Consider the following 17210-nt stretch of genomic DNA (forward strand, 5'->3'; position numbering starts at 1 on the left):
GCTCTGAATCTTGCTGTGAAATATAAAAGGGATCATACATTCTGTGCTAGGGGGTATTGCTTTCATATTGCAGATTGGTGTCAAAGCGGAAATTTATAATTTTGCTCAGTGTAGAAAATTCTGCTTCACCATCTAGAATATGTACTAATGCTACAACACCTAGCTGGATAATTTTTAAAAACAATAATTTCAAAGGTGGTTCAGAAATTGTTTTAGTGCATGTACTGAAATGGTTCCCTGGCATGCCTCCGCTGTCATATGGAGGAAAATGCTGACTGACTGGCTTTACAACATACAGACTTGTGTTTTTTTCTTTAGAAGTACTGCATAGTACTCATAGGCAAAGTTGTGCAAACTCAGGTTGCTTCGACACTGCAGAATTAATGCAGTTTGACACCACTTCACCTGTAATGGTTCCACCATATGGAACACTAAGAGTTGTAGTTTATTGTGGCACCAGAACTCTGACAGCTCCAAAACTACAAATCCCAGAATACCATAGCATTGAGCCATAGCAGTTAAACCAGTGTCATACTGCATTAATTCTGCAGTGTAGATGCAACCTATGTAGACGGAGGCTGCGGTCCTTTATCCAAAAGTGTGAATAAGCACCATTGACCTTAACAGACTTATTTCTGAGGAGACATTTGCAGCTTTATGCTGTAATGGGACAGCTTTTTAGCTCATGCAGTTTAAGATTTCTTTAGTTAGGTGACTACTCTAGTTTGCACTGCTATTTACACAATTAAATAATTGTGTTCACCATGTTTTCCATAGCCAGTGATTGTGTCTTTTGTTTTGTTTTGTGTTCATACATGTTCAGACTCCACTAACTGCTCTTGAACTAGAGAACAGAGGCGAGATAAAGATTGCTCTCCAGTACATTCCACAGCCTGCTGGGGGTGAGTATTCCTGTTACACACTTCTCTGATTTGCTTTGTGTGCTGTTCCACCCATCTCTTCCTAAAATTCATACCTTATTCATTATAGACAAAATGAAAGAAAAATACATGTTTCTTTGAACAGTACATCATAGATTTATTGAGACTATGTGTTTCTTTCAAGGTAAAAAGACTGCAACCACTGGAGAAGTTCACATTTGGGTGAAGGAATGCAACGATCTCCCAATCCTCAGGGGCAATAGACTCAACTCCTTTGTTAAATGGTAAGCACTGTCGTTTCATACAATCATAGAATTGTAGAGTTGGAAGAGACTGGAAGGGACCATCCAGTCCAACCTCCTGCCATACAGGAACTCTCAATCAAAGCATCCCTGAGAAATGGCCATCCAGCCTCTGTTTAAAGACCTCAAAAGAAGGAGACTCCAAAACTCCGAGGGAGTGTGTTCCACTGTCCAGCAGCCCTTTCTGTCAAGAGGTTCCTCCTAATGTTGAGGTGGAATCTCTTTTCCTATAGCTTGCATCCATTGTTCTGGGTCCTGTTCTCTGGAGCAGCAGAAAACAAGCGAGCGAGCTCCTCAATATGACACCCTTCAAGTATTTAAACAGGGCTATCATATCACCTCTTAACCTTCTCTTCTCCAGGCTAAACATCCCCAGCTCCTCAAGTTGTTCCTCATAGGACATGGTTTCCAGACCCTTCACCATTTTAGTCACCCTCCTTTGGACACGCTCCAGTTTCTCTAAATCCTTTTTGAACTGTGTGCCCAGAACTGGACACAATATTCCATGTGGGACCTGACCAAAGCAGAATAGAGTGGCACTATTACTTCCCTTGATCTAGACACTATACTTCTATTGATCCAGCCTAAAATTGCATTGGCCTTTTTAGCTGCCTCATCGCGCTGTTGACTCATGTCCAGCTTGTGGTCTATTTGGACTCCTAGACCCCTTTCACATGTAGTCCCCTTAAGCCAGGTGTCCCCCATCCTATATCTTTGCATTTTGTTTTTCTGCCCTAAGTGCAGTACCTTACATGTTTCCATGTTGAATATCATTTTGTTAGCTTTGGCCCAGCTTTCCAGTTTATTCAAGTCATTTTGAATTTTGATCCTGTCCTCTGGGGTGTTAGCTACTCCTGCAAATTTGATAAATATGCCCCTAATTCTGTCATCTAAGCCATTGATAAAGATGTTGAATGGCACTGGGCCCAGGACAGAGCCCTGTGGGACCCCACTGGTCACTTCTCTCCAGGATGAAAAAGAGCCATTGTTGAGCACCCTTTGGGTTCGGCCAGACAACCAATTACAAATCCATTTAACAGTTGCCTTGTCTAACCCACGATTTATAAGCTTTTTTGCAAGAATGTCATGGGAAACCTTGCCTTGCCTTACTGAAATCAAGATATGCTATGTCTATCACATTCCCTTCATCTATCAAGCTGGTTCCCTTCATCTACCAAGCTGGTTTGAGACAATTCAAGCCCAATCTGAAGACCTGGGTATCCTTTGGAACAAAAGCCCCTAATGTTTTGCTTGGAAGTGGTTATGAGAAAATCTTTTATACCTAAATTTCCTGTGCAAAATTTTGAGGGTGTCCCTTCACAACTAATTGCTAATGATGAATGGCCCTAAATCACTCTATTTTAATATTGTCAATTAGAGTCATCTCACTGCATACCCTTTTGCATCAACTGGAGACATCCCTGTAGGTAGATTTTTAAATTGGTTTGTAAATATGTGGAGACTTCTATTTTATATGTACACAAACCCATTTGATTTGCTATATTATTTGTTATGCATATTATTTTATTTGAAAATTAATATGGGCTACATTTGCACAATGTAGGATTTGTACCTCCTCTGCTTAAGCTTTGCTTACAAGTCTTAATTTATATGTATTGTTCCTCTTTCCCTGGCTTTTAAACAGTCTCTGGAGGTAATTAAATATTTGCTAGCAAAAATGTATTGGAGCATAAAATCATTGCATAAAGCTCATGGCTCAAGTAACAATTCATGGTGAAGATAAATCAGTTATCATGATGTGCAAGTTTGCCTGACATTTATTAAGTGTAATCAGTGAGAAACAGCTTTGTGACTTTTGTCCTATCTGTGCACTCCTTTAGAGTGATCTTATCTCTCTTTATTTCTAAAGCACTATTCTTCCAGATACAAGTAGAAAAAGCCGTCAGAAAACAAGAGCTGTGCCAAAGACGACAAACCCAGTGTTCAACCATACAATGGTCTATGATGGCTTCCGGCCTGAAGACCTGAAAGAAGCTTGTGTAGAACTCACTGTCTGGGACCACAACAAACTAGCAAATCACTTCCTGGGAGGCCTCAGAATAGGGCTTGGAACAGGTAATTTCAACTGAATGGACATCCCCAGGTTAACCCTGTCTCTGTGTAAATGGGTACTATGAAAATTGGTATCTTATATTGGAAGGAATCAAAAAGACTTCATGGGTCAGAAGAAGCCCTCTTATTTTTTTCAAACCTCTGCAGCTAAAGAGAGTTCAGAAAAATACAAAATGGATGCTACAACTATCTGGCCATTGCCATTTCTTCAGAGATATACCAGAGTGGGGTGGTAACTGGATTTATTATGCCAAAACAGCCAAATAGAATAAGCACAATAGCTTACAGGATACCATAGTAAAGTAAATTGAAGAGCATTCTGTGGATGAGTAAAACTTAAATCCAGCCCATTGTGTAAGGGATGGGAATCATGTGGCCTATCAGGCCTTGTTACACTGCAAGTCCAAGAAGCCCTTATCCAACATAGCTAATGGTGAGGAATGCTGGAGGTTGGAGTCCCAACAACATCTGGAAAGGGCTGTGATTCTTATGTAAATGAGAGCTAAAACATTCTCTTAATTTTGTTCTTTTAAATATATTCTTCTCAGGTAAAAGCTATGGTACACCTGTAGACTGGATGGACTCTACGTTAGATGAAGCCAGCTTATGGGAGAGGATGATTGATACGCCAAACACGTGGGTAGAAGACACACTGCCACTCAGGATGCTCACAATGACAAAAATGACAAAATAGCATGATGTTTTGGTTGGTCACTACTAGTTTGTGTGGCTTGCTGGAGTTTGAATGGTGAAAAGAGCCAGGCAGAAATAAAAGAGATAAACTTGAAAGGCAAACTTTTTGCTCTGTAACTTCAGCAGACAGTATCTTTATCTGCAGCAGAATTTTATACTGTTTTGCTCAGTGGTACTTTGATGATGCACATTAGCTTTTGCCTGCCTGCAGGTACTGTTTAACGTAAGCCTTTAAAGCTTTAGTAAAGATGGAATTTCAGAAGTATTTAAAATATTACGTACAGTCGCTTCCTGTGGTCACCTTGAATAATGCATAAAATAAGTTAATGATTTTGCTAAGTAAGCTAAGCTTCAGTTCACTCTAATCTTCCAGGGCTTCTCAGTTCTCAGTGTGAGAATGAACCTGGCAATGTGGCACCGTTTTGTAGTCCTGATTGTATGTACCTATTGTCTTGAAGAATTTTAATGTTCATATTGGAGAAATAATTTGATTTACTTATGTTGTGTCTGACCATTCAACGATTCAGCGAAACTATCTTCTTTACACTGACCAAGAGGATTCAGGCCAATGTTAAGTGGCCATATGGGTTTCTTATATTTTAGGATGGGAATAGACATTGTAGCAGATATGTGGCTGCCACTGAAAACAGCCTTCTTGTGTCTTGTTTTCTCTTTTTCCCACACTGAAACTCTAGCCAGGCATTCAGTTTTAAAACACTGTAGACAGAACTACAGTACTAAGCTTCTGACCAGTGCTCCAAACTCTGTAAAACACACTAGACTGAATGCACTTGACACTGCTCCATCTGACTTGGAGCTTGGCCTTCCTAAATTTCCGATCTCATGGAGCACTGCAACCGAGTGGGTCAGTTGTACTGTCAGAGCAGAACGTTCTTGTCAGTATGGGAAGGTGAAGAGTGGAAACGGGGAGGCCAAAGCATATGTCCCCAGCTCCCTACAGCAAGGATGAGCAATTGTGGGAGGCTAGAGGGCTGCATTGCCACTTTAGGAGACCTTGTGGGGAGGTTGCATCACCCCACTGCAAAACACCAAACCATTTTCTGCCCTCAGAAACCCACAAGTGCCCGGCTCTAAGGGATGTGGGGGGGGGATTTTTGCCCTGTTTTCAGACACATACTCCTTACCATTTTAGGTCAGGAGAGGCCTTTTTTTCAAAACAGGAAGTGACTGAAAATCACTTTTGGTTTATTTCTAGTTTTAAAAGGGCCTTTTCTGAGGCTAAAATGGCCCCCAAGGAGGGCCAAAATATACAAAGATGTCCTTCTACCTCTGGAGGGCATTTTGATCCCTGGGACTACAAAAATGGCTCTGGGGGCCACACATTGTCTACCCCTGCTCTACAGGGTTGTACAGCTGAATAAGGTACTGGCATTTGCTCAGTGTGTGACATGACCATTCCTGGAGAAGTTCTCTTCAGGTCATTCAGTATCAGCAGGCTTTGAAAGTATCCCTAGATATTATAGCAGGGGTCATCAGCACCTATCAATCATGAACATTGGAATTATATGAATTGCAATCTAATAAAATCTGGAGGATCACCAAGTTGCTCAGGCCTGTATTTTCAGATGGCAGCATGAGGCTATTTTTGTTTGTTTGTTTGCAAAGAACAATGGTCTTTTTTCTATTGCAAAGTCTTGTTTACATTTTCCGTGAGTTATTAGGCCTGGACTGTTCTAAGCACTTGTCTTAAAGGAGAATTTTTAGAGTGTTCAACTTGTTAACCTTGAAGTGTTTTTTTTTCCTCCTGGAAGCAAGATTACAATCACTTGGTTGAAACATGACTCATTAATATATTTTTAAAACAACAACCCCATATCTGATTTTTATTTATTGCAAAATTAATATCTAACTTTAAAAATAATAATGTTCATCATGCTCTAAAATATGCTGCTCTTGGCTGGTTGGGTGTGTCAAGCTTTAACTCTGTGTACTCTGGTGCCACCAATCGGGTAAAGAAGGAAGTGATGCTTTTGAGGCAAGAAGAAACCTTTATGCAAAGAACTGTATGTAATCAAATGCTGAAAATATACAATGTTATTTGTATACAGTTTTTAAAAACTCAGAAGTCCATTAAAACTACTTATGTGCTCAGATGAGCACATATTGAATTGTAAAATGGAGACGCATGTGGCTTTTTGTTTTCCTATTTTAAAGGTTTTGGAGGATTTGATTGGAGAGTTTTTCTTTTGCCATATGGAAAGCTTAACTCCCCTCCTATCTCCCTTTAAAGCCAATATATTTGAATTTGATACCTGATACATTCAGTCCTCAGAATCTCCATATAGGGTTGAGAAAGACTCTTGGATGAAGCCAAGGGGAGCTGCTGCTGGCCTAAATAAAAAATAGTGGGATAGATAGTCCAGTAGCCTGATTCAGTTACAGTGTAGATTCCTGTATTACTGTGCCTCCAAAAACAAACAAACAAATCGTGAGTCACAGGTAGAGAATCTCTCGTCCTCCAGATGCTAAACTCCAGCTATCACTCAGTTCCATCGGTGATGTGGAAAGCTATAATTCAAAAACATCTGTGCGGCCAGAGGTTTTCCCATCCCAATTTACTTGATTTTTAAAAACAGGGGAGAGCAAAGGGGAAAACAGTTAAACATACATACAAATGGGAACAGTTAAACATGTTGGTTGGTTTTAATAAAACTATTGCCCAACTGTCAGCTTTAGAATAATGTTGTTTTTCTTTCCCTTAGTAATGATAAGATAAAGTCAGAAAGGTAGGAAATTACTCTGTTCTATTGGATGTGCAGATGCCATTTTCAGCCACTGACAGTACCAACTAGCCAGTTTCACACAGAGACTGCATTTCCACAGTCAAACCCAAATATTATTTCTCTCCTGCATCTTCTGCTCAAAAGGACAGGGGCTTTGGGGCAAAGGATGGGATCACTGTAGGCAGACCCAGATACATCTTATTTGCTACCCAACTTTTTTCCCCTTATGATCCAAGAACACTTACTTTTTTGGGGGGTGCTTGTTATTTCCCACCAAATCAATTTCAACTTTGGTTGAATCAGCATCCTCTGAGAGCTCCAGTCATTAACAGCCTTGCAAATTCAGGACCATGGTTTCCCTGATTGAACCAATCCACGTTTAACGCAATCTTCTTTTGTTATTACTGCCTCCCATTTCATCAACATTGTAGGTTGCATCCACACTGCAGAAATAAACCAGGTTGACACTACTTTAACTATCATTGCTCAGTGCTATGAGATTCTGCGAATTGTAGTTTGGTGGGGCACCAGAGCTCTCTGTCAGAGAAGGCCAAATGTCTCATGAAGCTACAAATCCCAAATTCTATAGCATTGAGCCATGGCAGTTAAAGTGGAGTCATTTGGATTATTTCTGCAGTGCAGACATAGTCATTGTCTTTTCCCCATTCATCTTGTCTCATGATATGTCCAAAGTACAACAGTCACGGTTAGTCGGCTTCTAGGGAGAGTTCAGGCTTTGGGGGCACATTCATTTGTCAATATAGCCATCCATTGTAAAGCAATAAACTAGAGGTGGATAATTTGTGGTTTTGTGACTGTTCTTGGACTACAACTCTTGTCGTCACTGAACATTGATTACTCTGGCTAGGGCTTTTGGCAGTTGCAATCAAAAAACAGCCGGAGGGCTACAAACTGCCCACACTGGAACCAAACTGAAGGCAGCTATCTTAGCTGAGTTCAGGAGGGCCGAGTGCTGTACCACTTGGAGTGAAAATAGGTGTGTGGCCTCCACTGCCCCTTAACAACCCAGGTCAGCACATCACTACTTGATGTTCATATAGCCTTTACAATGTTGGTTTCAGTAGCAGCAATATCTGGGGGGCAATGTGTTTGGAGCAGCTCATTTGCTCTAGGAAAGAAGGTTGTGTGGATTCCATCAGCCGTTACTGTCATCCTAGTCTTCCAGTTCAGCTCACCAAACTTTGAATGAAGAATTTGGCCTCAGAGTTTTTAGCGCTGGAATTAACTGCAAAGCATTTACACACAGTACAATCTGTTGCAGTACAAGAATGATCCTTTGCATACTCACCCAAGAGAAAGAGTCATTGAGCAAAATGGGATTCCTTTTGGAATGGAATATATTTTAAAAAAAAAATCCTGGAAGAGATGTCCCCCTAACAGGCCAGCAAGGCCTAAAGATACTCAGCATGGAATGTTGAGCTAGTCTGATCCCTGGAAGCAGAAGCAGGAAGGGGTTAGGGTGATGAAATATGTTGTCCTAGGAAAGGGCATATCCAATATGCTAGAATGTTAATCAGAAGCTGTTTTATCCACATGACAGCAACTTGTGCATTATTTGAAAAATGAAAATAAAGGACAAAAGCACAGCAGGCAACTTGCAAACAGACACAAGTCCCTTGACCAAAATAAAGAGAAACATGGGGATCTCATTCCAAGTAACACCACAGTAAGGCACTGCTTTGCAGTTATACTTTTCTGGTAGCAGAAAGACAGCTCATATATAAAAGGACTCAGCAACCCATCAAAACAGGAGAAAGTGAAGCACATTCACATCCCCACCACAACTGCCCCAGTCCTTATCTACTCAGAAGGAGGCGTTCACATGTCAGCAATTATATATTAAATTTCTCTCGTGCTGGAGACAGGCATTCACAGCCTCTGAATCCAAGAGGAACCCACATCCCCAGAAATGGGAAATGGATGTTATGGGGAGAAGAAAAGCAGTTTTAAAAAACAGTCATTGAAAAGCAGGCTATTCAGTGTGGATGACTAGCATTCCCCCCCACCCACCCCCCACACAATGTGCCAAATTTATGCCTAATGACTATCATACTTGCTTGCTTTCCTGTAATCTTGCCAGAGACTTGCAGCAAGTGGATCGGGGACTAGCTCCAGTCCAGGGATCACGATTTTGAGTAGCTCTCAAAGATAAGAAAGTGTCTGATAGCATCTTAAATACTAGGGCTGGCATCTTGTCTTGTAGTTACAGATGCATAACCTACAGTATGGATCCTTGATTGCTGCATATTCAGTTATATTATGCATTCATGAACATAGCACTATCACAATGATCATATATAAATACATAAGCTCCAGGGAGCCACTCTAAAGTGATTGGAAGAATCAGAAGCGGGAAACCCTATTGCAGATCATCATCTCATTAAAGATTGCTGGTGGGAGTGGGCTGGAAATGTCCTCCTGTTGCACCTCAGTCACTAACAGAAAACATCTCCCTTGCTTTCTACAGCTGCTGCATGTTAAGGTAAGTTGTGGGGGGTCAAGGCAGAAGACAATACTTATGTCCAAAACACACCATAGAAATAATCCAGTTTGAGACCATTTTAACTGCCCTGGCTCAATGCAAGGGAATTTTGGGAACTGTAGTTTTGTGAGACATTTAATCTCTGTCAGAAAGCTCTGGTGCCATAATACAGTTCCCAGGATTCCGTAGCACTGAGCCAGAGCAGTTAAAGGGGTCTCAAAGATACACATTAATAGCTATGTCGGTGATGTAGGAGCGCAGCTTAAAAAGACCTCACCTTACCTTGAATACTGTGTCCAGTTTTGGGCACCACAATTCAAGGTTACTGACAAGCTGGAGCATGTCCAGAGGAGAGCAACCGAAATGGTAAAAGGTCTGAAGAGTGACTTAGGGAGCTGGGTATGTTTAGCCTGGAGAGGGAAAAGGTTAAGGAGTGACATGGAAGCCACGTTTAAATATTTGAAGAGATGCCATACTGAAGATGGAGCAATCTTGTTTTCTGGTGCTCCAGAGACTTGGACACAGAGCAATGGATTCAAGCTATAGAAAGAGATTCCCCTTAAACATTTGGAAGAACCTCCTGATGATAAGCGTTGTTTGACAGTGCAATACACTGCATCGGAGAGTGGTGAAATCTCCTCCTTTCAAGGTTTCTGTTGGGAGTGCTTTGATTGTATTTTCTTGCGTGGCAGGAGTTAGAATGGATGGCCCTTGTGGTCTGTTCCAATCTATGATTTGATGTTTTAGTTGCCATAGTTGGAGATTTCTTACAGCCCACTACACTGAGTGAATTTCCCTCCTATACATACTTGCTTATACAGATGGAACAGTAAACACATAATTCACAGGGAGGCAGTACTTTTCTCTATAGTAAGGATGGAAAACATGTGGCCTTCCAGATGTACTTGGGCCATAACTCCCATCATCACAAAACATCAACACTGGCAATCCAGGTTAGGAGTGATGGGAGTTGCACTCCAACACATCTGCAGGGCTGTGCATTTCCCACCTCTGCTCTATGGGATCCCCAACCCACAGCATGATTCACCCCCACTGATAACTAGTGCGGCATAAAAGCAAGATCCAAGCTAAAATGCCTTGGGCCAGTCATGTATTCAATAACCTACTAGACAGGATTGTTGTGAGGATAAAATGGAGAAGTGGGTGGAAAAAGAAATATGCATGCCAACTTGTACTCTTTTGGGGGAAAGTGGGAAATAAATTCAAGAAACAGTAGCTTTACTTTCTCTGATTTTTAAAATATATATATATATTTATACTAGATGCTAAGAGTATAGCGAGACCCTCCACAGTGTAGTGGTTTGAGCATTGGACCATGAGTCTGGAATGAAATCAGGGTTTGAAACCCCACTCAGCCATAGAAACTCAGTGGGTAACCTTAGGCAAGTCACACACACTCAGCCTCATAGCAAGGCCAAGGTAAACCCCCCTCTGAACCAATGTTGCCAAGAAAACCCTGTGATATGTTCACTTTAGGGGTGCCACAAATCAGAAACAACTTGAAGGCACAGAACAGCAGCCACAGAAGTAAAGAACTGGAATGGCATGCAGTAACCCCAAGACCTTGGGTCAGCCCCTAATTCACTTAGTCTAATTTGATGGGGCATTTGGGAAGAAAAAATTATGGGAGTGGGACTCTTTGGAGAGAAAATGAAAATAAATGTAAAAAATGTGGACTATGCTGACTGCAGGGTTTTAGGAGTTGTCATCAAACAAACAAACAAACAAACAAACCACAAACCAAAAAAACTAAAAACCCACCAGTGTTTCCAAGCTTTGAGAGCACCATAATGCTAAATACAGTTATTATTAAGAAAGATGTCTTGCACATTGGGACATCCTTCCAAGTAAAGAATTCTTGGTGCCAACCTAGATTAAGATTGCTAATGATTCAACAGTAATTCAATAATTCAACATTTATGCAACTTTGATTACTTAATCCTTGAGGTGATAATAACCTTTTGGAGCTGCTTGCCGGTCTCATAGAGGTGTGTGCTCCTGCTTGTTTTGGGCTTCTTGGAAAAGGAGAGAAGCCCACCTCTGGCAATTATAAAAAAGGAATCAGTTTGCAGGGTTCCTTTTCTGTTCATTTATGTTTCCGAGTCAGTGAGACGGAAGGCTTAAAGACCTGGAAGGAATGACTAAAGTGTGTTTTGATCCCTTATTGCCATGGAGATGCAAACTCCAAAGGACTATCAGGCCAAGAGAGTCCAAAGAATAAAGGCTTGGTAAGGAAATATTTAATGGCTCTTGGTGAGTATAATTTGTATTTCATGGGAATATTTGGAAATGGCAAAAAATTATATAGAAGTGCTATACACAAGGGAAAGCTGCCACCAAGAATGTGTTCAAAGGAAATTGGTTGCCCCTCCCCTTTTAAAATATTTGTAACAATAATTTTACAATCCACTTCAAGCAAACCTTTTATTATACAGTAGCCACTCAAAAGTTAACCCTCCCATTGCATTACTTGGTGTACAAATTTAGAAATCTTGAAAAGTCTTGCCTATTTTTGTGACTTTTAGGTTAGCCTGGTAAAGGCATTAGACTAGATTTTGGATTCTTCTTATGGTCATCATGCCAACTCTTGCTTTTTCATAATAATGTTGTGCATCCTGATACCAAATTTAGTTTTCTTTTATTAAAAGAGTGGTATGGGTTATCACCATAATTTCTTGCAGAGAGTTAAACAAAGAGGTTCATAATGAATATTTATTTTCTTTCCCTTGGCAAGATCTCACTTTCATTCAGTAGCTTGACAAACAGGAAATGACTGTTCTCATAAAGTAACATATAGAAAGGAGCTGCCATCTCTTTGATACAATGGAATCTTGCACATAAATGCTTCCCTTCCTAAGGGCAGCCAATTGATTTAATGGGTATTTATTAGTCTGTGCCTTTTAAACATTACAAAGTTTGGCCTTGTAATATCATCTAGAGTGTACTTAATTAAGCTTTTGATAAACGAACAAGCTTGGTATAGTTGTGGTTCGTAAAGTGGCAACAGTCTCTTTTTCTACACTTCTCTTCACTCAGACCAATGAGTGAACAATGAATTGGACTAATTCAAACTGCAAATTTGTTCCCTGAAGGAAGTTTAGCAAGTATTTGGATTTGTTTGAGGAGCATATGTATATGTGCCTCTAAGTTGCCTGATGGCAATCCCTTGAATTTCATAAAGTTTTCTTAGGCAGGGTGGCCAGGGCTCTTAAATGTAACTTACAGCAGCTGCTGTTCATGGGCAATCCAAGTGCTAACCAGAGCTGGAAAATGAAAGAAAAATGTTATTTGGAGGAGAATTCATATTGTGGGACAATGCCCTCATTTGAAACCACTACAACTTTCAACTAATGAGATGTGATGATGGTATGGTAAAAGTCTCATACGCTAGTGAGATCAGAGTAATAAAACGATAATTAAAATGAAATACTCATAGAATCGTAGCGTTGGAAGAGACCGCAGGGGCCATCCAGTCCAACCCCATTCTGCCATGCAGGAACCCACAATCAAAGCATCCCCGACAGATGGCCATCCAGCATCTGTTTAAAGACTTCCAAGGAGGGAGACTCCACTACACTCCGAGGAAGGAGTGTGTTCCACTGCTGAACAGTCCTTACTGTCAGGAAGTTCCTCCTAATGTTGAGGTGGAATCTCTTTTCCTGTAGCTTACATCCACTGTTCTGGGTTCTGTTCTTTGGAGCAGCAGAAAACAAGCTTGCTCCCTCCTCAATATGACACCCCTTCAAGAATTTAAACAGGGCTATCATATCACCTCTTAACCTTCTCTTCTCCAGGCTAAACATCCCAAGCTCCCTGAGTCTTTCCTCATAGGTCATGGTTCCCAGACCCTTCACCATTTTAGTTACCCTCCTTTGGACATGCTCCAGTTTCTCAATGTCCTTTTTGAATTGTGGTGCCTAAACTGGACACAATATTCAGTAGCACATCATATCTAGATGTCTAGAGCCACTTGCAGCTTAACCTCAAAGTTGTTGTTGATGTGAGCACAGAATGACATAAATATTTGGTTGTTATATGCCTTCAAGTAGTGTCCAGCTTATGGAAACCATAAGGCGAACCTATTATGGATTGGCAGGACAGGTTCAGAGGAGGCTTGCTTTTGCTTTCCTCTGAGACTAAGGGAATGCGACTTGTCCAAAGTCACCCAGTGGATTTCGATTTCTCCAGAGTCATGGTCTAACACTCAAACCACTGCACCAAACTAGCTTGACACAATGAAAATACTATCTATAGTTTAATTTAAAATGTTTGCCTCTGATGCTTGGACATAATTGTAAACTGACTTACCACCACGTAAAAATGAATTGTGATGTTGCAGAGCAACAGGAGAGGGGAGCAGAGGGGGGTAGCTATGTCTCTGGGACTATTGCAAAAACAGAGTCGGTGGAACGGCCATTGCACTACAGTCCCAATGCACAACAGGATATATTGTGCATTGCAACAGGACACATTGCTCATTGGGATATGTTGCACAATGGGGATCGTCCATCGCTCAATGAGACTCTTTGCATGGTGCCCGATTATGTATCATCACAATTCACTAGCATGGTTGCTTATCCTGTCAGCAATGTAGCTCTATCATTGTAAAGTTACACATTGTAACTACTGAGGCAGAATCTCATCCATAGTTAACAAAAGAGAGCTGAAAGAAACAGGAAAAACCCTACTAGAATAAGCCACAATGATTAGATAATAATGATCAATACAAGCCAATTGCCTGACAAAACAGGAATGCCTTCAGCATTGCCCAAGGCCTAGAGCAGGGGTAGGCAACCTTTTTGAGTCGGGGGCCAGGTTGCTGTCCCTCAGACAACTGGGGGGGGGGTGTGAAGCTGGGGGGTGTAGCTTCCACCCTCTGGGGGCGGAGCCGCATACCAGGGGTGGAGCTTCCACCCTCCGGGGGCAGAGCCACATGCCAGGGGTGGAGCTTCCACCGAAGCATCATCATCATCATCATCACCACCACTATCATTGTTACAGCAGACCTTTGTTACAGCACTTTGGAAAGTCACACTGTCTCACCTTCATAAATAATAAAAATAATGAAATGAAATAAAAAGCAATAATAAAAATAATGAAATAAAAAACAAAAATAAGTGTTATATATTTTTAAAAATTAATGGAGAAAACCCAAGGCAGACCTGAAATGACTCACCTTTCCACCTCCTCCCCCTCTTTCTCCTCCTCCTCCTCCTCCTCCTCCTCTTTCTCATTGAGAGGGGATTTTGCACAAAGAACACCCAGGGCAAGAAGTAATAATAATAATACTAATAAAGTTACAAGCAAGGAAATTACTAAAATGCAATTGAAAATAAACTGCAGCAAGCATGCACACACTTTCAACCCAGAAAAGCATTTTGCAGAAAGAACACCCAGCTAACCCCCTCCCCCAAGGAACCAACCTCTTGCCTCGCTGCGGCTCTGGCTCCCTTTCTCCCTGGCTCTGCACTCCTTCTGCCTCTCCTCCTTTCCCTGCTCTTAGGGAGGAGGAGGAGGGCGGAGGGCAAGGTGGAGCCTGCTGCAGGCCCACTGCAGCCCCTGGAGCCCTGTTGGGAGTGCTCCAGGGGCTGCACCGGGCCTCCTAGATGGGCACCGCCATTTTGTTTTTCAAAATGGCGATGAAGTCTCGCGTGACCTTTGCCATCCTGAGGTCACGCGAGACTTCAACCACCATTTTGAAAAACAAAATGGCGCCCGGAGCGGCAGAAAAATGGGGACAATCGGCGGCAGGACTGTGCAGGGGCTGCTGGGAAGTCCTTGGCGGGCCGGATCTGGCCCACGGGCCGTAGGTTGCCTACCCCTGGCCTAGAGAATGGGAAGCAATTAAGCTTTCCAAGGTGGAGAGAGATCCATAATCTCAGGCCATTACTGAGGAGGTTTTGGCTATGCCTAATTTATCATAGCATCAAACCGTGAATGAGAAGGGCAAATGGGTTTGGGAGGAAGGAATAGAGCCACGGTCCAATCTACTCTGCAGAAATAAAGCAGTTTGAAAATGCTTAAATTGCCAGGACTCAATCCTGTGGAATTCTGGGATCTGTAGTTGTTTGTATCACCCAAATATTTGGACAGTGAAGGCTAAGTATTTTACAAAACTACAAAACCCAGAATTCCATAGCATTGCATCATGGCAGTTAAAGCACTGTCAAATGGCAATAGTTCTGCAGTGCAGATGCAGGCCTGGGAAAGAGCCATAATCGTCCCACAATGTGGTGTCAGACAGCCTTGCATTGATACTTTGAGTGCATCTACACTGTAGAAATAATACTGTTAGATACCACTGTAATTGCCATAGCTCCATGCCACAGAATCCCTGAATTTGTAGTTTTATCCTTCTCATTGGCAGATAAGGTTAGATATCCAGGAGTCAGTCTGAATTTATCGAGGCTAAAACTTTTCTGAATCATAAGGAAGAGGTAATAGACCCATTACTCTTTCTATTCAAATAATATTTATTAAGGCAGTAACACAGGAGATTATTATTTGCTTGCCTATAAGACCCTTGTGAATAAAATGCTACCTGAAGTGTTCAAAACTCAGAACTGAATGGATGAGCAGTAATTTTGTGTTGCTTATTTTCCATCTATAGATCAGGAAGATGCAATGAGGTCTAGAGGCACATGTAAAGTGCGCTAGTTCTAGAAAGTTCCAGCCTTCTTGGCTTGTGATATCATAGAATTCTTAGAATGCTTCCAGTAACGGTTGTTTCAACTGCTGGAACAAATGGTACAAGAGCTCAGAGGTTTCGAATGCTACCTAAAGGAAAGTACGGAGTAGCTTGAATTTAGAGCATCGGGAGTTCCTCAACATGCCTCAGGATGAAGAGGACCCAGAGATGGCCTTTCCCCTCCCAATCCCAGCAGAGGCTGAAGACAATCTAGAGTGGAACATAGGAGAGCCCTTTGAGTCCTTGGAGAAGCTGCAGGGCCTCTCCAGTGGGGAGAAAGGGGAGAAGGCCATGTTGTGTTCACGCATCCATGAACAATCTCAACTGATCTGCATCCTGAAGAAGCGAGCAGATGACCAGCTCTTGCGTTGCAAAGCCCTCGAACAGCTCAACATAGAGCTGGAGGAGATGAGGATGGCAGATGCCCTCAGACTGGAGAATCAGACCCGGCGCATCCAGCAGCTGGAAGAGCGCTTTATGGACTTAGCTGCCAACCATGAGGAGATGATCCATTTCAAAGACGAGCACAAACGTCAGAACACACAGCTGAGGGAAGAAAACCGGCGCCTTCGTCAAGAGAACCAAAATCTCTTCAGCCAACCTTTGAAAGAGAAAGAAGCAGAGCTGGCCCAGCTCACTTCTCAGCTGGAGACACTCTCTAAGGAAATGGCGTTTTTAAAGGAAAGTTACAAAGAGGGCAGCCAGCGTGCTCAGGAACGAGAGAAAAAGTTTCTGGAAGCCCAGAGCCAGGAAGCCAGAGTCCATGCTGAGGAAATGAAGTCCTTGGGATGCCAACTGGAAATCTTTAAGGAGAAGCACCATCATGTCACTGAGATACTGAAACAAGCAGAAAAGCAGCTAAGGGAAACCGATAGCAATGCGCAAACCAGGCTGGAAAAGCTGACTAAGGAGAAAGAGGAGTTGCTGAAATTGGCTATGGATCGAGGCAAGGCGCTGCAGGAAAAGCAATGGGAGATACTGCAACTAGAGAAGAAGGCAGAAGAGATGGAGAAAGCCAAACTGGCAGCTGAACAGCGCTTTGAGACTGAGGCTGCATTGGTAAACAGTAATCTCCGGGTTCGGGACCTTCACCATCAACTGGATGGAGCACAACAAGCCTATGCTGAACTCCAGATGCAGTTTGAAGCTTACAAGAAGCACAGCACAGACCTGCTTACTAAGGAGAAAGAGTTAAATGCCAAACTGCGTCATTTCATGGCATAGTCAGTGGGACTTTGTCACCTGTAAGCTTTGCTACTAGCATGATTTTTTGTTGTTGTTATCTATAGTCTTTAAAAGATAAAA

General features: G+C 42.0%; 2 protein-coding genes across 6 annotated transcripts in view; both read left to right on the forward strand.

The window, feature by feature from the left end:
* Positions 1–6090, forward strand: part of SYTL2 (synaptotagmin like 2) — a 95638-nt gene extending 89548 nt beyond the window's left edge. For all 4 annotated transcript variants that reach the window (XM_089512897.1, XM_089512898.1, XM_089512899.1 and 1 more), the window contains 4 exons: positions 824–902; positions 1066–1165; positions 3054–3259; positions 3805–6090. In XM_089512897.1, coding sequence (XP_089369023.1) covers positions 824–902; positions 1066–1165; positions 3054–3259; positions 3805–3950 — 531 coding nt within the window. In that variant the 3' untranslated portion in view covers positions 3951–6090. The remainder of the gene's footprint in view (positions 1–823; positions 903–1065; positions 1166–3053; positions 3260–3804) is intronic.
* Positions 6091–11427: 5337 nt separating this feature from the next.
* LOC149320087 (coiled-coil domain-containing protein 89-like) lies at positions 11428–17210 on the forward strand. 2 transcript variants are annotated; one of them, XM_089508271.1, is made up of 2 exons: positions 11428–11470; positions 15828–17210. In XM_089508271.1, the coding sequence occupies exon 2, from the start codon at positions 16047–16049 to the stop codon at positions 17127–17129; it is 1083 nt and encodes a 360-aa protein (XP_089364397.1). In that variant the 5' UTR covers positions 11428–11470; positions 15828–16046; the 3' UTR covers positions 17130–17210. The 2 variants fall into 2 exon arrangements, with proteins under 2 accessions (XP_089364397.1, XP_089364396.1); XM_089508270.1 differs by lacking the exon at positions 11428–11470 and adding an exon at positions 14959–15654.

Source organism: Sceloporus occidentalis, unplaced genomic scaffold (assembly GCF_023333645.1).
Source record: "Sceloporus occidentalis isolate IW3139 unplaced genomic scaffold, rSceOcc1.0.p SCAF_2, whole genome shotgun sequence".
In the NCBI taxonomy this organism is placed as follows: Eukaryota; Metazoa; Chordata; class Lepidosauria; order Squamata; family Phrynosomatidae; genus Sceloporus; species Sceloporus occidentalis.